The 19,575-nt window shown below is 66.4% G+C and overlaps 1 protein-coding gene across 1 annotated transcript; it reads right to left on the bottom strand.

Annotated features, from left to right (window-relative positions):
- Positions 1-824: 824 nt before the first annotated feature.
- TMC3 (transmembrane channel like 3) lies at positions 825-17,225 on the bottom strand. Its single transcript, XM_037511389.1, has 22 exons — positions 17,137-17,225; positions 16,203-16,340; positions 15,318-15,393; positions 13,752-13,833; positions 13,469-13,575; positions 12,856-12,954; positions 12,608-12,750; positions 12,346-12,493; positions 11,212-11,255; positions 10,380-10,527; positions 9,293-9,402; positions 8,447-8,525; positions 8,177-8,356; positions 7,532-7,660; positions 7,316-7,383; positions 6,640-6,768; positions 5,762-5,872; positions 5,354-5,479; positions 4,991-5,069; positions 4,061-4,103; positions 2,174-2,414; positions 825-1,611 (listed from the first exon to the last, which is right to left on the bottom strand). The coding sequence occupies exons 1-22, from the start codon at positions 17,223-17,225 to the stop codon at positions 825-827; spliced, it is 3,156 nt and encodes a 1,051-aa protein (XP_037367286.1).
- Positions 17,226-19,575: the final 2,350 nt, after the last annotated feature.

Below are 19,575 nucleotides of genomic sequence, written 5' to 3'. Positions count from 1 at the left end.
GGCCCTGCTCCCCGCAGCCCTCGGGAATCAGCAGCTCATCTCCAAAGCGGGGCAGTGTCTTCCTGTGGCGCTCGTGTGGAGATTCAAAGAATCAATCCACGTGAAGTTCCTGGAACATGCCGGCCGCAGTAAGTCAAGGTCTGCTGGAATTGTTCTCACAGGCGCTTTTCTGGGGAGCCGCAGACACAGCCTGCCCCGAGGCCCCGAAAGCCAGTCCCTCGCCCCGGCCCCCAGACGCCGAATGGTGTGCCGGCTCTGAAGCTGGTGGCCGAGGGAACCTGAGCATGTGGGATGTGGCCAACTCTGGCATCTCCTCACATGGAAACTTCTAGAAAATTTAGGGAACCCTCCCCAGAGCAGTGACACCACACAGCTATTAAAATACTTTTCCACACCCCCACACGTGTATGTTGTTTATAAATCATGCGTATGAACTACTCTGCTAATTGTTATGTATGTTATAAAACAAATATAAACATAGAAATTAAAAAGGGTGAGATAAAAATAAATGTGATTTGGGGGGGCCTCCCTGGTGGCGCAAGGGGTTAAGCACAGCACTGTGAAGCTGTCCGCAGCCTCTGCAGCACCAGTTTGATCCCCGGCCAGGGAGCAACCCACAGGGCGCAGCAGACCTCTCCTGTCTCCCCGCTGCTCCCCTCAGCAGTGTGTTTCAGTCATTCTGCCTGTTCTGCTCCCCACTCTGTCTCTGGTGACTCCTCTCACCCCCGCACCTCTGGCCTGTACCCCAGTTCTTGTATGCATAAATAAATAAAATAAATCCTTAAAAAAAAGACAGCCCAGGGCCTCCACCTGGGTGTGGGGGCCTAGACGTGGGAGCAGACCAGCTCCTGCAGCCCTGGCCCCAGGGCAGGTTGCCCCCCACTTCGAGGGCCCACAGGCCACCGGAGCCAGCCCCCACTGGGCAGGGAATGGTCAGCACTGCTGCTGCGGGGGTCACTGCTGGACGTGGCTGATGCAGAGTCTGAATCTGTGAGGGGCGTCGAGAGCTTGGGCTGGGCCCTGCGCTTGGGGGGGTGCTGGGGATCCCGTGACCGTCGCCCGCACCCCAGCCTGCCTCGCCCACCCGCACAGCTGTCATCCCATGACTTGGAGAGCTGCCCCCGCCGGCGCTCGGGGGCCCCATGGCCCAGCCCTGCATCAGCACAGAGGCAGGGGTCCCAGCGGAGGTCGGCCAGGGAGCGAGGATGCAGGCCGCAGCCCATCCGCCTGGCCACCGCCGCTGCTCCACTGGACCCTGGGGGGCATGCCCGCGGGGAGGCGCGGGTCACACAGTGGGGGGCGCTCCTGGGGGGTGTCTCCCCCATGCTGCACCAGGCATCCGGCTGGGCAGCACTTTCTGGCCAGCAGGCTGGACGGGCCCTTCTATGGGCATCACATTCACTGACCACGTAGCACCTGGGGCCGTGGGCCCGCCAGCCTCCTGCGAAGGCCGTGATGTCCCGTCCACGGAGACGCGGGTCCATTTGCTGAAAGTCTTTCCGGAAAAGTGGTTCTGAGTGGACGGCCTGGATGGGCTTCAGTGCCGGCTGGGGGCTGGGGGGTCTGTCCTGGCGAGGGCCCCAGGTGCTGGTGCCAGGATCCTGGGGGGACCTGTGGGGTGAGGTGGGTGTGAGCTCGGGGTCCCGTCCTGAAAGGGGGAGGGGTGTTGGAGGAGGCAACCCGGAGGCCGGGGTGCCCTGGGCGGGGAGGGGTGTCCATGCACTGTGGTGCAGGGGCTCTTGGGGATGAGGGGTGAGCAGGCTTCTTGCGGGGAGGCACCTGCCTGGGAGGGTGGGGGTGAAGTGCTCTCAGGCAGCACGTCATGGGGCACCTGCCCTCCCCCTGCTCCCTCCCAGGCCCGCCGGTCGGGGACCCCACCCCTGTGCTGACCACACTGGAGTAACAAGATTTCCAAGTCCTCCTGCCCTTGGTCACGGCTTTGAAAACCCAACAAACCTCCGGCAGTGCCCTGCAGACCCAGCTGAGGGCCCCCCACCTGCCCCCCGCCCACACCACCCCAGTCTTCCACGCCCTGCCCGGCGCTGACACAAAGCTCAGGACGGGGCCGGTGCGGACGCAGAGCGCGGAGACAGTCACTTGCCCGGCTGCGCCCTCCCTGCCGGGAGCAGGCCAGGCCCTCCGGCTCCCGGGTGCGGCTGCCCCCCCACCTCACCTGGCCCGGTGCTGCTTCCGCCGGGGTCCGCGGGTGCCTGGAAGGGGTGCACTGGGGCTGCCCGGCCCAGGCCAGGGCCCTGGGGGCGCAGGGCGGGTGACAGTCTGCACCCAGCCACTCCTGCTGCCTGAGTCAGGATGCGGCACCCCGCCGTTGCCCTGGGGCGTGGATGGGCACGTGGAGGCCGGCGGACTGTCCTTGGGGGGCCTTGCGGCGCTGTCCCCCTGGGGCTGGACCCAGGCTGCGGAGAGGGCGGCGAGGGTGAGGCGAGCGCACGGGCGGGCTCAGCTGCCTTTGGAGGAGGCAGCTGCTGGGGGACGGCAGGGTGGCAGCCTGGGCGGGAGCACCCCACAGCCCTCCCCACCTCGCCCCACCAGGTGGGCGCAGGGCCCCGCCTTCTCTCTTCACAGTGGGTGCATAAAGCCTGCAGGAGAGGCCGTGCTGCGGCAACGGGCCACAGAGCTTCTGACCCAGGTCAGAGCTGGAAACGGGCCCTCCATGCTCAGAGGGGCTCTCTGAGGGGCAAGGCAGCTGCAGCACCACACTCAGCGGCTGACAGAACCACGAGGCCGCCCAGTGGTCACCTCCCGCTGCCCTCCCCACCCTGGGTTAGACCCGGGCAGGCTCAGGCATCACTGGGCCCTTCCAGCTTTAGCTGCTCTGATCCCGGGGCGGGTGGGGCTGCCCACACTCACCCCTCAGGCCACCCCCCTTCTCCCTCACCTTCCCTGCCCAGGTGAGCCCCCAGGGGACCAGCTTGTGCGGGAGCTGGAGGCGGTGGGCATAGCAAGGTTGCCGGGCTGGGGTTCTGCAGCTGGACCTGCCACCCCACACACTGGAGAGGTCAGAGCTCCAGGGAGGCACCTGAGGGAGGCTTGGGGGGCCTGAGGGAGGCCTGGGGGCCTAGAAGACCTGAGGCCTGAGGGAGGCATGGGGGGCCTGGGGGACCTGAGGGAGGCCTTATGGAGGCCTGAGGCTTGGGGCCTGAGGGAGGCCTGAGGGAGGCCTGGGGGGCCTGAGGGAGGCCTGGGGCCTGGGGGGCCTGAGGGAGGCCTGGGGCCTGGGGGGCCTGAGGGAGGCCTGGGGGGCCTGAGGGAGGCCTGGGGCCTGGGGGGGCCTGAGGGAGGCCTGGGGCCTGGGGGGCCTGAGGGAGGCCTGGGGACCTGGGGGGCCTGAGGGGGGCCTGAGGGAGGCCCGGGGAGGCCTGCGACCTGGGGGGCCTGAGGGAGGCCTGGGGGACCTGGGGGCCTGAGGGGGAACTGAGGGACCTGGGGGGCCTGAGGGGGAACTGAGGGAGGCCTGGGGGACCTGAGGGAGGCCTGGGGCCTGGGGGGCCTGAGAGAGGCCTGAGGGAGGCCTGAGGGAGGCCTGGGGGTCTGGGGGGCCTGGGGAGGCCCGCGACCTGGGGGGCCTGAGGGAGGCCTGGGGGGCCTGAGGGAGGCCTGGGGCCTGGAGGGCCTGAGGGAGGCCTGCGACCTGGGAGGCCTGCGACCTGGGGGGCCTGAGGGAGGCCTGGGGGGCCTGGGGGGCCTGAGGGAGGCCTGAGGGAGGCCTGGGGGTCTGGGGGGCCTGAGGGAGGCCCGGGGGACCTGGGGCCGGGCGGTAACTAGTGGGCCTGGGGAAGAAGCGTGCGAAGTGAACGAGTGCTCCTGTGGGCTTCTTCCAGATTTTTGCCCTTCCTTTCCTCTCCTGCTTCAAAACTTTTGAATTTAGACATGTCTGGGGTTATCCTGAGTCCCGACGGGATGTGAGAGTTGCAGGCTTCCATCCGCCCCGGAGCGGCGCTCATTGTGCCCGTCAGTGCCGGAAAGCCTCCGCTCGTCAGGAGCGCCTGCTCCTCTGCCCCAGACGCCCTGCGGCCCAGCACAGGCGCCTCTGCCCCCTCACCTTCCACCATCTGGGCGAACTTTTTCTTATCTTCAGATCTCGCCTGAAATATAAACGATAGCCCCGCGTTTGTGTTGGATTTACAGGGAGTGCTAATACATGCTCCTGGGGGACAAAGACTGCTAGAGGTTGCTCCTTTCTCTGGCTCTGGCGGTGCCAGTGCTGCTGCTTGGGGACGGCGTGTGCGTGACTTGGCCAGCCCTCCAGGGGATAAATGCTGACGCCAAGAGTGGCAGCTTTACGCCAGGACAGCGGACAGATCGGGCTTAAATTCCGCCAGTCATGGCTTTCCATGGCAGGGTGAGAAAGTGAGGACCAGCTCCCGGGAGTGAGGCCCCACAGTGACACCCTCTGCACCCAGGGCACCTCTTGGGTGACTGCTTGCGAGCTGGGGGTGCTTCTGCGTGAGAGATGCCATTTAGGGGAGTGGCTTGTTTAAGACTGAAGTAGGGGGTGGTTTGCACGGGGTTCCAGCTGGGGAGAGAGGCTGGAAGTGGCCCTGCACAGGTGCCCCCTTCACCTGGCACTATGGAGCCCACTGGCCTCCCTGGGCCTGGCCTGGGGGGTTCCTGGGGCGCATGGGGGAGAGACTGGGGGTTGGGGAGCCATGGTCTCCCTCTGACTGCGTGACAGACACAGACAGGAGGGGGCAATGACAATGGAATCAACCAGATTTGAAGAAGGTGGGTCTTAGGGTCTTTGACTCAGATGCCCAAGTAGACAGGGGTGGGAAGGGGCGTCTCCCCTCCCGGTCCACGCCAGGGTCAGGTCTGTGGCCCCAGGAGGCGGTCAGCAGGGAGGGAGGGCACCCGTGAGCAGACACCCCTGGGCGGGCAGACTCCACTGGCCACTAGAGGGCTCTGGGGGTTCTGGGGGTCAGAGGGTCTGCGGGGGCGTGGCCGGGCCCGGCTCCCCACAGGGGGCACTTGCCTGTTGGATCTGCGCCTTCAGCTGCTGGTTGCTGAGCCGCAGGGAGCGGGCGACGCTCTGCAGGTAGTAGACCAGCATGCTGCGGCGGAGGCAGAGCGTTGGTGGGGCCAGCCAGCTGCACGGCCACCCTCCCGGGGATCCGCGCCCGAGCCCTCCGCCGCCTTGCTGGGACGGGGCGACCCCCGCCCCCCACCTTCCACAGCCCCCGCCCTCGTAACTGAGCGTGGTGGTGGCAGCGGAGAGGAAGGGGCTGTGGAGCCGCCAGCCCTGGGCCGCCCTGTTCACACAAGCAGGGTGGAGTGGCCGGACCCCGACTCCGCATCCCCGCCCAGCCCTCCCCAGGCCCGCCCGGTAGCCACTCACAGCAGCAGCAGCACGGCCGGCGCGATGACCGCCGGGCTGCCCGCATGGCCGAGCACGGAGCCCACCCAGGCGGGGAGGTCCTCCTCGACCGCCTCGGCCACGATGTCGTACATCCTCTCCTGTCCACTGCGAGGAAGGGCAGCAGCGCAGGTGGCGTGGGCAGGGGCGCCGCAGCCGTCCACGGGGTGGGGGCTCGCGAGCCGGCCTGCAAGCCAGTCGCCGGCAGAGTCCGCCCTGGGCAGCTGCGATCTGAGGCCCCTCCCGCGGGCGGCGCCCGGCAAGCGCGCACACGCACTGGGGCCTGCGGACGCTGGATGTGGCCGGCCACGTCCTTGGCGTTCTCCCTGCGGGGCCCGGAGGTCAGGGCCCTAGGGCAGGGCCCAGGGTGGGGCCGGGGGCAGGACCCACCTGAAGGGCCCGCAGCCCACTGATGGCTTGTAGCGGGCGATGGCGAAGACGGTGGGCAGCATGCAGAGGAAGAGCATGAACAGGAGCGTGCCCAGGTAGAAGTTGTTGGATCTGCAGAGCCAGGCAGCCCCTCAAGCACAGCCCGGCCTGCTAGGCCAGAGGCAGCTGCTCCCCGCTTGCCAGCGGGTGCCTGATAGCCGCGTCCAGCACTTGGGGCTCGTCCAGCCCTGTCCATCTGCAGGCACTGCCCCCTCAAACCGAGAGGGGTGACGCCTCGGCCCCCCTGCACCACCCTTAAGGCTCCAGCTTGGCCGTGGAGGGGTCTCAGGCCCGGGCTGTCCACCTAGGCCCTCACACCAAGGGGGCTGCCCCGCCCCTCTGCCCACCCTGATGGCTCAGGTAGGGACTGCTGGGCACTGGGTGGGGCGTTTCACCTGCGCCATGGCTTCCCTGTCCTGCCTGCTTGGGCCAAGGCCATGGCCCAGCCGCTGGCCCTGCAGGCAGCTCGGCTTCTTCTGGGCCCAAGGCAGTGCATGTCCTGAGGATGGCCACATGAAGCCCCAGGGCAGGCGGCCAGCTCTGCACCGTGCATGTGATGCAAAGCTCTGCGCGGCTGCCAGGGAGTGGCATGTGCAGAGGGCAGTGGCGGAACGGCTGAGTGCCTGCCTGCCCGCCGCCTCCTGATGGCCTCTCTGATCCAGCTGGCGTCCCCGCAGGTGCTCGGACGTCAGGAAACGCGCCGAGCTTCTTGGGAGGCCAAGTAGCTGGGTGGGGCGCCAGGGCTTCTGGGCATAGACTGACAGCGGACACCTGGGCCTGGCGGGGGCTGCGGCCACTTCCTGCCCGGCGGCGGCACGGGCCAGCCTGCCCTCACTGACCTGGACGCCCGGAACACCTGCTGGTGGGGCACGTTGCAGGTGAGCACAGCCCAGCTCCGCAGGTACATGAGCCCGATCAGCTTGAGGACGTTGAAGGCTGGGAGGCACGGGGAGAAGAAGGCCCCCATCCTGGAGGCCGGACCCGGTCAGCAGACCAGGCCTTCCAGACCCGCAGAGGCCCTAGGTCTGAGGCCCACCGGCCTCTGGAGCAGACCCGCCCTGCAGATGGGCAGCGTTCCAGGGATGCACCCGCCTGGCCTCTGTGCTCTGCAGGCAAAGCCCCCCGGGGCGGGGGGGTGGGCAGAAGCTGTGCCTGCCAGGGCTCCACTGCAGGGAGGGCTGGCCAGGCCACGGGGTGCACAGGCCCTGTTTTCCAGACAGCTCCTCGCCCATTTTAGCTCATTTACCCTCCTGTGATAGGGAAGGAGGGGCCAGTCGCCCAAGTTTGTGGGCAGGCGGTGCTGGGAAAAGGAAGCCGTTTATGTGGAGACACAGCCAGTGGCAGGGCAGCCCCTCGTCCACACTGAGCGCCCCGCAGGGCGGGACCCGCCACCCCAGGGCAGTAGCTTGCAGTCGCCGCAGCCAGGGGACCCCACCGCGCAGCAAGGGCTCCCCGCACACACTTCGACACCCCCCTGGCTGTCGCCCCGAGCTGCCCGCAGCCAGGCGTGCCTACCAGATCATGCCCTGGTTGTAGGCCAGATGCAGCACATTCTCCGCGATCTTGAACTCCCCGTACTCCGGCTGTGGGAGGGGAGCCTCTGTGGAACCGTCCCAAGTCCTCCGCAGCCCCTGGGGTCAGCGCATGGCCGACTGCACCCCGACAGGCCCCCAGGAGTGACTCTGCCCCCCAGGAGTGTGCCGCCCAGCAGGAGGGGGGCTGTCTACTCACAAACTTGCTTTCCAGGTCCCAGCACCAGCAGTCGCTCAAGTACCGCACCAGGAGCCCGCGGAGGAAGTCGATGAGCAGGACGCTGGCCGCGGTGAACAGCATGTCAATGACTGAGAGTTTCAGCATCTCCTGAAAGGCAGCGTCCTGGGACCACCGGCCCCGCCCGGCCCCCGCCCCTCCGGGCAGGAGCCGCCTTTCTCATTCCCCTGGGCCGAGCCGGGGCCCTCCAGAGTGCAGCCCTCAGCCAAGCGGGTGCCCAGTGACGTGCGCTTATTTGTCTGTGAGTCTGGGGTCAGAGGCCAACACCACGCAAGGCTAAGAGGGACCGGGCCCGCGGCCCCGAGCACAGAAGACCCTTCATGGGTGACCAGGGGGCTCCGCCGCACGGGGGTGCCCGGGGGGGCTGGCTGCATAGGCCTCATGAGGGTGAGCAGGAGGGCCTGGCTTAGGCCTGCGCCCTGGGTCCTCGGCAGCTGCTGGGCCTGCATGCCTCAGTTTCCTTGTCGGTGTCTCTGAGGGCGGTGGGGGACAGCCCTGCTCCTGCCTGCGCGTCCTCGTGCTGCATCTCGAGACCCGCGAGCCCTGGCCCTCTCTGAGCCCACCTGCCTCTCCCGACGCCGGCTCGGAGGCGGGACGGCGGCGCACCTGGCCCACATAGGTCTCCCAGCAGGCGCCCGGCGAGCTGTGTGCGGGGACCCCGGTCCCGTTGGCCTCCGCAGGCGGCCAGCCGTAGTTGGGAGTGAGGGCCGCCGCCGGGGCTGTCCTGGTGGCGAGGAAGGTGGGAAGGGGCAGGCCGGGCCTCGTGCTGTTTGTGGCAGCTGCGTCCTGCGGGACAGCAAGGTGGTGGGGGTGCGGCTGCGCGTCGGCCTGGGGGCAGCGTGTGGCCAGTGGGCAGCTGCCAGGTCGAGCTCTCACCTCTGTGCTCATGCTGGTCACCTTGTCCAGGAGCGCGATGATCAGGCTGTAGAGGTTGCCCAGGTAGAGCACGAGGACCCTGAAAGAAGGAGCTGGCTGAGGGACGCCCCAGGCTCGCTGGGCTCTGGGCCTCGCAGTTCAGGGGCCCCTGCTGTGGCCGGGGGGTGCACGCCTGGCTGCCTTCAGACTCAGGCTGGGCATTAAGGCCCCAGATTCTGGGTCCAGTGCTGTGGCTGCAGGGGACGGGTGAAGCCAGCCTGGGGGATTGTCCAGAGGCTGGGCAGCAGCGTGGCCAGCAGGAGGGGCTCTGGGCATCTGAGTGACTGTCCCCAAGTGGGCAAGGGTAGGCATGAGAGCTGGGGTGGGCGGCGCGGGGGTGAGCCCACGCTGCCTGTTTGGCCCAATTGTACCCCAAGATGCCCCTTCAGCTGTGGCCGAGGCGGCTGTCCAGGGAGGAGAGGGGGCTGTCCTGGAAGCAGCGCTGGGGCCGGGGCCAGAGTGCAGTGGGCTGTTGGACCCCCGTGTCCCGGGGCCCTCCCCAGACCGGGCGGCCGCTCGGCTAAGGCACGCCTCTTGGGGCACCCTCAGCAGGTCTTGCTAGGCTGGGGCTAGCCTGGGGCTGGGAGGCCGCTGCTGTCTCCACCTGCTCGCCCTTTCTCCTCAGGGGTCTCCTGTGACCCTCCTCCTCCCCTCTGCGCCCCCCCCACGGCTCCTCTTCCTTGCCTTCTCCCGCGTCGCTCCATCCTTGTCGCCCTGCTCCCCCCGCACCGCTGCACCCACAGGAGGTGCCCCGTTGTGGCGGCTCTCCAGGGACGCAGGTCCCCCAGGCGGTGGGCCGGGGCCTACCTGGCCAGCTGGACGCGCAGCGTGGTTCTCGGGTGGTACGTCTCCAAGGCGGCGATGAGGTCGAAGGCGGATGGCGCCAGCAGGGTCACCAGGGAGACCACCACGCTTGCCTGCACAGGAGCGCCCGGTCCCCAGCTGCCCAGTCTGGGGCCCAGCCTGGGGCCCCCACCAGGCCCAGGCATGCGAGGCCCTCCCCCCAACCTCTGCCAAGCCACCTGGTCTGTCCCCCCGACCTGAAGACACCCCTGTCCTGGGTGTTCTGCCACCCGGGGCTGCTCCCGACCCCATGGGAGAAGGAGGGGCACGAGGGTCAGGAGCAGAGCGGGGGGCCCAGCGGCCACTCCCCAGTCTCTGCACAGGGCAGCTGGAGACCCGGGACCTCCTTTCTCACTCCTCTGCCCCTGGGAATGACGGGCCGGAGGGAGAGGCAGCTGGGGTGTGGCCTGAGCTGGCGTCTGGGTCACGTGCCCCCTCCCTCTGCCTGTCCGTCTGTCCGCCTGCCTGTCTTCTACCCACCTGTCTGCCTGCCTTCTGCTTCCCTGTCTACCTGCCCTCTCTCTGCGCCTTTCCCGTGACTCCGTCGGCACGAGCAGAGGGTGCCCAGTGCCTCGGGTGCTGCCGGAGCTAGGACTGAGGGCGGACGGGCAGGCACCGTGGCTGCAAAGGGCGGGCGCCCAAGGGTGCAGACGGCTTTCACTGAGGTGGTCTGGGCGCAGCGTTGCTGCTGCTGTGGCTCAAGACTGCAGTGAGCGGAGCCCAGCTCTCCGGGCAGTCTCCGGAGAACTGTCAGCCTCATACATCACCTGGGCCCGTCCCTGGAGCAGCTGCCGGGGGCAGGGGGCAGGGCCGGGCAGCGGGGGGCTGGGCCGGCGGGGGCAGTTCAGACACCAGGGGCGCCTGTGGCCAGGGCCGGGAGGGAGCCTCGCCGGAGGGCCCAGGCTGGGGAGTGGACCTGCAAACCGGGGGGCTGCGCGGGGAGCCCACACGGGGCCAGCTGGCGAGGTGGGCATGTCCAAGCCTCCCCCCCCCCAACTCGGGGAAGACGGGTCCCTCCCTCCGGGGTGCGTGAGATCCCGGGCGGCCGAACCTCGTTCTTCTCCCACAGCGTCAGCTCTGCCTTGGAGCGCTCTAGCTTCTGGGACCGGTCCACCACGAAGTAGATGAGGTAGATGCTGCCGGCCAGCGACACCAGCACCAGGATGTTGGCGGCGGCCCTCAGGCACATGGTCACGGCCCTGGGGGCGGGACACACGGGGCTGCCAGCCTCGCCCGACCTGATGTCCCCACACGCCCTCCTCCCGCAGAGGTCGGCAGCGAACCCAGACCTCACCCTGCAGCCCCGCCCGGCCCCAGCCCCGCCCGGGCCCTTCAACACACGAATAGGCACCCACGAGTTTGGAGCTCTGAGGACTGGGGTGTCAGTCCTCACTTTACCGCTGAAAGTAGAGTCGTGCCTCTGCTTGTTCGATGGGGTGTGAGGTTGCTGTGCCCAGCAGAGGGAGGGGGACAGGGAGGCGGAAGGAGGAGGTGGGGGGAGAGCCGGGGAGGGCCGCCCGAGCGGGGCTCCAGCCTCATTTCACATCAGGGCCCTGAGCAGCCTCTTCTCCCTCCCCACCCTGCGGCAGCTCCGGGGACGGCCGGCGCGGAGTGCCCGCAAGACGGCTGGGTGAGCAAGCGTGCGGCGCCCTGGGGTGCTAGCACACCCTGTCATCAGGATGGGAGGGAGGGAGCTGGCCGACTCGGGACCCCTCACCCGGCGCCTCTCACCCCGCAGGGCTCTGCGAAAGGGGGAGCCACCCCCGCCCCGCCCCTGAAACCCTGAAAATGCAGGGCGGTGTGTGACCGTGACCGTGACTGCCAGCCAGGCCCTCCACAGGGGCCAGCCTGGGAGCGGGAGCACCTGGCGGGGGAGCACTTACAGGTTCTTGCTCTTCTTCTTTTCCTGCTCCTCCAGGATGGCCTCCTGCGGAGACAGACAGGCTCAGCAGGGCCACGAGCAAGCGTCCATCCTCAGGAAGCCTCCAGGGCGGGGGGTGGCCATGCCCCGCACGCAGGGTCTAGGCTGCAGGAGCCCACCGCAGAGCTGAAAGACGCACTGGTGGTCTGGGGGGGTCGGGGGTCGCTCCCGCTGGCACAAAGGCCGGCTACTTGGTTTGCATCCTGAGGAAACGTCACCCCGCAGACCTGCCGGAGTGATCAAGGGCCGCAGGGAGCACCGACAGGCCAGTCAGGGAGGAGGGACTCAGTAAGCTCCGGCTTAACCTGCACTTCATGAGGAAAAGACCAAAACCCCAGCAGCACAGAGGGCAGAGCCAACAGACCGGCCAGACGCAGACGCAGACGAGCTGCCTGAGTGCGCGAGGACGAGGACGCAAGCCCGGGGTTCCTCCTCGCCCCCTGGTCGGCCTCTGCGTAACCAGCCCCGCGGCCCCCGGGTGTCTCCGCCCCGCCCCACCTCGCGTGCTAGGGTGCTGGCAGCATAGGGACCCCCCAGTGTGTGGGAGGCCCGTGAAGGACACAGCCTTGGGCCTGGGGCACGTCTGCCGCTGACCAGGACGGCGGGAGGCGTTTGGGCTGCGCGAGGCACGGAGGGAGACCCCAGCCGCAGGGGCAGGTGGGGATACAGCCCCCCGGGGAGAACCCCGTCCCCTCTCGGTCCTGCCCTGCTGCAAGTGGGTGCCCCAGCCCCAGCGGATCCCCAAACCCTGCCCCTGAAGCATCCTTCCCGCCTCTGGTCTCACCGGAGCCTGGAGGACCCCTCTCTGGGCCTGCAGTGGGGTGGGGTGCTTGCTCAGCTGAGGGTGCATTTTGGGGTGAAAGTGTGGGAGGAGCAGCTCCTCTGAGCGAAGAGTACCCCCAGACTCTGCTTTCACCTCCCGTCCAGTGTCCACATGGGTGATCCCCTCTGTGGGCCCTGCTCCCTGCCCCTCACCCCTCACCCCTGCCCCAGCTCCCTGCCCCTCACCCCTGCCCCTGCCCCTCACCCCTGCCCCAGCTCCCTGCCCCTCACCCCTGCCCCAGCCCTGTCCCCGTCTGGCCAGGGCCTCACTCACTCGGATGCTGTTCACGATGGCCGCGGTCTTGCTCTCTGCAGCCTCGGGGCTCCCGATGAGGTAGTCCCAGGCGCAAAGCACCCGCCAGCAGAAGGTGTAGCTCTGGTTGGGCGCGCTGGCCAGGCTGGTGCGGGAGTTCTTCGCCATCCTGCGCAAGGGCAGAGGGTCTCAGGAGGAGAGGCCGGGGCCTGGCCCTGAGCCATGGAGGGGCGGGGCCGCCTGGCACCCCAGCCCCCTCCCCAGGACCCGCCGGGCAGCTCACTTTTTTAGGAGGACGATGAAGCTGTATGCGAACACGGCCATCCCCACCAGGAAGTAGGCCAGGGGCAGCCGGTAGCCGGCCCGCCCGATGCGCCGCTCGCTGCCGTAGTAGCCGTAGAAGAGCACGGAGTACTGCAGGTAGCCCTGGGCAGCGGGAGGGGGAGAGGGGAGTGAGAGGTGGCGTCATCGGTCCCCAGAGCCCAGAACTGCACCCTCAGCCTCCAAACCTGGGCGCCCACACAGCCTTACCCCCAGGGACCAGACGGTGTCCAGGTCTTGGGCCGAGGCAATGTGCTCCTTCGGGATGGTCTTGCTGGCCGTGCTCCCCAAGGGCTGGCCGGCGATGAGCTGCCAGAGGGAGGGGTTCTGGGTCCTTGGCGAGAGCCCCCGGGAGGGGCTAGGCTCCACGGCCGGGGGTCGCCACGGGGACACCAGGGCCTGCCTGGGTGCCGCCCTGGGAGAGCAGGAGGCGCGGGTGGAGGCCGCGGCTGCCCAGTGCGCAGGGCCGGCCTGTTTGCTTCCTGAGACAGAGCTCACGGGAAGCAGCTTCAGCGCCACAGTGGGCCCCGCGCCCGGGCCGCTTGTGGCCACCCCTGCCAGGGCCGCGGGCGAGGACGTGGTTTCTAGCTGGCTGGGCAAGGTTGGGAGAGGAGCGCTCCGTGACGCCGAGAGTTTGTGAAATTCAAATTTCAGCACCTCCAGGTAAAATCTAGCGGGACCGCAGCCACACAGCCCGCGCGGGCGCCCCGAGCAGGTCAGCCCCGACAGGCCAGCCCCCACGGTCACCCTCGGCCCCACGGAAAGGGCACTGGGTGGCCGCGGCCTGCAGGCCTCAGCCCCGCCCCTGGCGCGGGGCCCTCACCTCGGGGACGACAACGAAGGCGCCCGTCATGGCGGCCAGCACGATGTTGAGGCCCACCAGCCACCGCAGGAATATGAAGTAGGAGGCGACCCCGGACCCAAAGTGGCCTGGAGGGCGAGACAGAGCGGCCCACGCCGCCGGCTCAGCACAGACTGCGCCCGAGCTGGTGGGAAGGGGTGTGGGGTGGGGACCGACTGTTGCCCACCTCCAGCCAGTCCACGCAGCCTGGTGGCATCAGCCCCCCTCGGCTGCCCCAGCCCCTCCCCTAGGCGCCGGCACTCACTCTCGATCCTCTTGATGCGCGTCTCCCAGGGGACGAAGGCCCTGGCGCAGTTGCTGGCCCGCCGCGCGAGCCTCCGCCAGAGCTGCAGGCGGGCGAGAAGCTGGTCACGGGCACTCAGGGCACGGGGAGTGCCTCTGGCGCCCCGCAAGACTCACACCTGGGGAGCTCTGGATGGCAGCAGGTGCCATCCGCCATCGCCCGGCCTCGGTGCGGCCGCCTCTCCACCCGTCTAGCTCCATCTGGCCACTCCGTCCTCGGGTTTGTGTCAAACGCCCACAGACACGGTTCCCAGAATAGAAAGGTGGAGGGGGCCATTCCGCATGGGGGGAGGAGCCTCAGGCAGGGCGCCCTGGCGGGAGGGGGACCCCTCCTCGACCCCCATCTCCAGCGGGGAAGCCCGAGGGATCAGAGTGGGCGGAGGACCCTGAGGAGCCTGGTCTGTTAGGTCCTCGGGGTCTGGCGCTGCCACCAGAGGCTGCACGTCAGGGGGGCCGTTGCCCTCAGGTGGGGGCCCCCACCCCATGCAGTGTGCGCAGGTGTGGCCTGGAGGCGGGCAGGCCTGGAGCACGCAGCTGAGGAGGCCCTGGGCTCGCGCCCACGCGCCGGCCCCGCCTGGGGGACAGGCCCGAGGAGACACAGCCCTTCCGGCACTCATGGGGGGTGTTTTCAGGGGGTCTGGGAATGAGAAGGCCCAGCGGAATTGCGGGGATTCTCCGAGGCTTTATAATTTTCCAGTTATGTAAACTTTACGACGGGTTTTAGTGTGAACTGTCATGCTGGCGCTATCTTCGCTGCAGAGCCTGTGCCGGGGCACCCGTCATTCTTGGCGGTGAAAATAACTAAGGCGTGAGCACTGCCCGAGCAGTGCAGGGAGGGCGCGGCCGGGACGGGGTACAGGCTGGGGGTTTGCTAAGTGACCCTGTCCTGATTCTTATCCTAGGGAAAGAATTCAGAAGGAGAGACAAGCTGTGACCGCACAGGCGCTCTTTGCAGCATGACGACAGTAACAAAACAGACGCCATTTAAATAGGCACCCGCAGGCAGGGAGCCGTCCACATGTTCCCTGCTTGACCAGCGCGGCCGCCCCGGAAATCTAAGTATAAAAACCATACAGACAGCAACACGGGACTGTCCTCGTGGCGGCAAGTGAGAAAAGGGCAGGCCAGCGCTCTCGGAGTCTGCGGTCCTGGCGAGAAAGCTGTGCGCTCCCGGCAGCAGCGTGAGAGCGTACGGAGCCCCTCTGAGAGGCGTGGGGTCACAGGGGGAGACACGGTTTCTTCACCTTCTAAACATATGATTGAAATGTCCTTGGAAACTGGCAATTTCAATCTGCTGTGCTTGAGCTCTGAGCTGCTGAATGGGGAGTGTCGCCCACAGAACCTCGGGGGCTGCTCAAGGGAGGTGGCCGGGGCCCCAACTCATGGCCAGGGCAGGCAGGAAAGGGCCTCAACAGTTCCCGAGAGAGGCTCAGGGCAAAAGGCCGTGCTGGGGGACCCGCCCCACACCCTCTGCTCCTCAGGCCCGCGGGCCGCCTGGGCAGACCCAGCCGGGCCCTCACCTCCTCACCTCGGCGCCTGCCGCCTGGTAGCCGCGTGTCCGCGTCAGCCTCCCCTCGAACCGCAGCACGATCTCTTTGGCGCGCCTGCGGGGGGCAGGGGGGCGGTGTTAGCTGGTGGGGAGACTCGGAGTCGTGAGGACGCGGGTCACCCCCCAGGTCGGGGAGGTGCCTGGGATGGGCCCCACAGACCCATCACGCTCCGGCTCCCTGGGAGCACGCGCAGTGTCGGGGGACGGGTTTACAGAAAACAGCGAATTAATCGCCACACCTGAGAGGAGGGACTTTCTCAAGCCACCAGGTCTGGCGCGGGCAGCCTGGCCTCCGGGGCAGCCCCGGCCCCTGGCCAAGGTGAGCAAGGAGCTGGTCTGCGCCCCACGGAGCCCAAAGGGCCACAGGCCCCTTCCCAAAGCCACGGGCTCCTGCTTGGTTTGGGGCTAGGAAGCCCGATGCTTCCGTGTAAATGTGGGGTGCTGGCACCCAGGCCCCACAGACACCTCCCAAGCAGTGCCAGGTGGGGACGCCCCATTGGGGAGCAGGGACCCTGTGCTGACCCCCCCCGCCACTTTGGGGCGGGCCCCATATCTGCCTACATGGGGGCCCTTGAAGATGGCCTGAGCTCGGGGCTAGGGGTGCAAACCACACCCAGAGGGTCAGAGAACCAGCCCAGTGCCATGCGCCACAGGAGGCTGGGGACGAAGGTCACCTTCAAGGTGGCCCTTTCCGCTCCAACAGCAGCGGGAGCCTCCGGTGGTGCCCCCCCCATCCCCGCCCCCGCCGTGAGCCACAGGCCGAGTCCTCCAGACACCGGAATAGCCGCTCCTTTCCCTCCGCCCTCGCCGCACCCCGCCGGGCCCAGCGCCCCTGCCCTCTTGGCACCCCCGCCAGCCCCTCACCGCAGGGCCTGCAGCTTCCGCCCCATGCTCCAGGGCCGGCAGCGGAGGCTGGCCATGAGGTCCTTCTGGAGCTGTATGTTCTGGAAGACCTCCTCGGGGTCAGCGCCGTCCCCCGCCTCGTCGGCCTCATCCAGGCTGCTGAGAGGGTCGGGGAAGCGGGGAGCCTGGTTAGCGGCGGCCCCTTGGCGGGCGTGTCCGCCCCATCTGGGGCAGGGGCTGCGGGGTGCAGCAGTCAGCGGCGCCGAGACCCCGGTGGGCCGGGCCTGGGGGGGCAGGCCGGTGTGTGGCTGCTCCCGATGAGGACACGGGGAGGGAGGGGGTGACGGCGATGCTGGTGGCGGCATCTTTGGCGGCGAAGCAATTTCTTTTTCAGGCTCAGGGAAATAATCAGCTGGTTGTGGAGGCGGACTCCCTCTCGACCCCACTCAGGCGGGGAAAGAAATGAAAACCAAACTGCACCAGAGACCCCTGCAGCCCAGGAGGAGCTGGACGGGAGGCAGCGGCGGCTGTGACAGGGAGGCCAGGAGCCGCCACCCTCCCTCCCTGCAGCCTCGCAGCCCACGCCCCCGGAGCCGCTGCGCCGGCTGTTTGGGGTGAGCCCCCTGCCCTGTGATCACAGATGCTCTGAGAGGAGGAGCCGTCCACTGGCTTTGGGGGACTTTCTCTGCCTCTGCGGGAGTGTGGCGGCCTCCCCACGGACCCTTGTGCTCCCTGTGCTGGACCAGCATATGCGGGAAGCAGAGGAGCAGACGGGGCAGGTGGGGAGGGGGTGCGCAAAGCCAGGCTGGGGTGCAGGTGCTGCGCTGGGGGCCCGGCCAGGACGCAGGCGGCACTGCTCGTTCCCAGCCCGCTGCACAAGCCCCGAGAAGGAAGTTTCTGGCTCATTCCAAAGGGAGCCCACGCTGGGAGCCCGCCACGGGCAGGAGGGGCTCACCTGAGCAGCAGGGACTCCTGATACAGGTAACGCTGGCTGGCATTTCTCCGGGTGCTTCTACCGCACTGGGGTGCCTTGGAGGACTTCATAGGAGCCAGTTGCTGGCAGTTGCAGCCCGAGGAACTCGGGCTGGCAGGGCTGGACGGTCTGGCCGGAGGGGTCTGCGCCTTCCCTGCCCAGAGCCACAGCAGGCTTTGCCCTCCAGTAGTCCGGAGCAGCGCTGCGTGTCTGCGCGCTCGCTGGGGGCGGGGCGGGCCAGGAGGCCGGCGTGCATATGCAGTGGGGTCATGCATATGCGGCGAGGGGTCATGCATATGCAGTGAGGGCGTGGCTTGGGGAGATTGGCTGGAGTCCCAGGGAGCCAGAGGCTGGACGATGACCTGGGCACCTTTGCAGCTCCCCAAGTAATCGCCCTGGGCCCCGCCTGCCAGAGAGGCCAAAGCACTTTCTGTGTGTGCCATGACTGGTGTCTGCTGGTGTCAGCCTAAGGCTGGCTTCCCTCCCTGGTCCTCAGCGCGAGGAGCACACAGCACAGCTCACAGCCATCGCGTTTGCTTCCACTTTCTCTGTGTGGAAGAAAGTCAAGCCTGCAGCGGGCCCCGCACAGCCCAGCAGCGGGTTCTCACCCAGGGGGCAGCTGCCCTGGGTGCCGGGGAAACTGCTGCTCTTGAGCAGGGGCTCCCCGCGGGGGTCATTCCCAGACCCCTAAATTCATCTGCGTTTTTTCAGCGATCTCACTGAGCATTTTAAAGATTATTTTGTCCTATTTTTCTAAAGGCCCTTGTGTCGTATTTTGAAATATTTATTCAGAGTTGGAGATATTTGACATGACTGTTGTGCAGTCAGTGTTTTTAGCACTTTGCACGCATCATATAAACAATCCATGTAGCACATGCAGACGCGTGCTTGGGAGGGTTGTGGGCAGAGAAAGAGTGAATTTTGAAGTGCTACAGGGATTTATGAAAGCAGACGGGTGCAAGCCTCATTATTTTCCTTTCATGTTTATTTTGACGATTCTGTTTGCCAGTAGAGGTGAAGTCAAAAAAATTAATTTGAAGATGTTCAAAATTTTTTCATCTCCAAATCATAAATTAACTGATAAGCGGGAACCGATCTTCCCAATTTTCTGCCTAGTTTTAAAGAAATGTAGATTTCTAAACATTTCTATTCGAGGAATATGTAGTCATAAATAAAACATAGAAACAGCAGGGAAATGAGAACGAAGAAGAGTCACCTAGAACACTATCACTTAATGATTTTGAACTTGGCATTTTAAACTTTTGACCAGGTACATATATTTTGTTATATAGCTAATTAATTGATCATTAAGTTTGATTCATTTTCCCGTCCATTTCCGGCTTCAGATGCTTTCTGGCTTGGAGGCCTCGGGCCATCTGGGGGACGCCCTGAACCCCCCACCTGTGCTCCCAAACGCTTTCCATGTGGACGTTTTTCTGCCTTTAGCTTGCTTTCTTTGCAACGAGCTTTCCGGAAGCGAAGTTACTGGATCAAAGGTAGCGTCCGTTAAGAACCTCATTTTGTTGTGAAATGGAAGCTCTGTTACATTGAAATTGATTTAATGTGCTTGTATCTTGGGAACATGAGTTTTTAATGTGATCACTTTTGACCGAGTCAATGGTCTGCTCGGACTGGTCTCCCAAAGCCCCGAGGCCCACCTGGTGCTAGTTGGCCAGGAGTGGGGTGAGGCTGTGATGCTCCCAGCGGGGGTCTCAGACTCAGCCCGGGTCTCGGGGCTCTGCCGACCCTGTCAGCGGGCTGCGGGTCCCCCGGTGCCGGGATACGTTACCCGGCCTGCTCCGACGCCCTGACAATCTGATTAGAGGCCTTCCTGGCCGAGACGGTTTCGAGAAGGGCCGGCAGTGTCCGCAGACACCAGCTGAAACTCCCGCAGATGCTACAACGGAAACATTAGAAAAATCAGGATCCAATTTAAAAATGAGCTAAACTCTTGTTTCTGGCCAGCTGCTCACAGCATCTGTGCTCGGAGGAGGGAGGCAGTGGGGGTGAGGAAGCAGCAGCTGACGAGACCTATTTGTGTGACGAGCAAGCCCATTTTGGTTAAAAATAAAGGAATGAAATTTTATTATAAACCCCAGGAGCTTGAAACAGAAGTCACGGCGGGCTCGGCTTCCAGGAACAAACAGCCCCGACGTCATCAATTAAAGAAATGTTTTTCCCACTAAGTGGGTTCTTTCCGGAGACATCCCCGCGCAGCTTACCATAGACGTCCCCCACTGTCCCCCACCACAGCCCCACCCCACCCCACCATGGACGCCCCCCACCGCCCCCGGCGGTCCCCACCCCTCCACCAGGGACCACACCCCCCCGTCCCCACCCCCGCCGTGGACCGGGCCCCCCAGTGGATTGCCCCCCTCCTCCCGCCATGGCCCTTTCCTAGGGCGCCAGGTGTGGGCTGGG

The sequence above is a fragment of the Talpa occidentalis genome, unplaced genomic scaffold (genome assembly GCF_014898055.3).
Source record: "Talpa occidentalis isolate TD23 unplaced genomic scaffold, MPIMG_talOcc4v2.1 talOcc4.14, whole genome shotgun sequence".
Classification (NCBI taxonomy): Eukaryota; Metazoa; Chordata; class Mammalia; order Eulipotyphla; family Talpidae; genus Talpa; species Talpa occidentalis.
The sequence above is the reverse complement of the archived record's forward strand: the minus strand, read 5'-3'. Positions and strand labels throughout refer to the sequence as shown.

What these genes read in the sequence shown, in the direction of transcription:
- TMC3 (XM_037511389.1), bottom strand. Translation starts at nt 17,225, where the DNA reads ATGAAGTCCTCCAAGGCACCCCAGTGCGGTAGAAGCACCCGGAGAAAT. An exon ending in GGGAGACCTATGTGGGCCAG is followed by an intron (nt 7,661 to 8,176) that starts GTGCGCCGCCGT and finishes GCTGCCTTTCAG; the next exon opens with GAGATGCTGAAACTCTCAGT. An exon ending in GTTCGCCCAGATGGTGGAAG is followed by an intron (nt 2,415 to 4,060) that starts GTGAGGGGGCAG and finishes CCCTCTCCGCAG; the next exon opens with CCTGGGTCCAGCCCCAGGGG.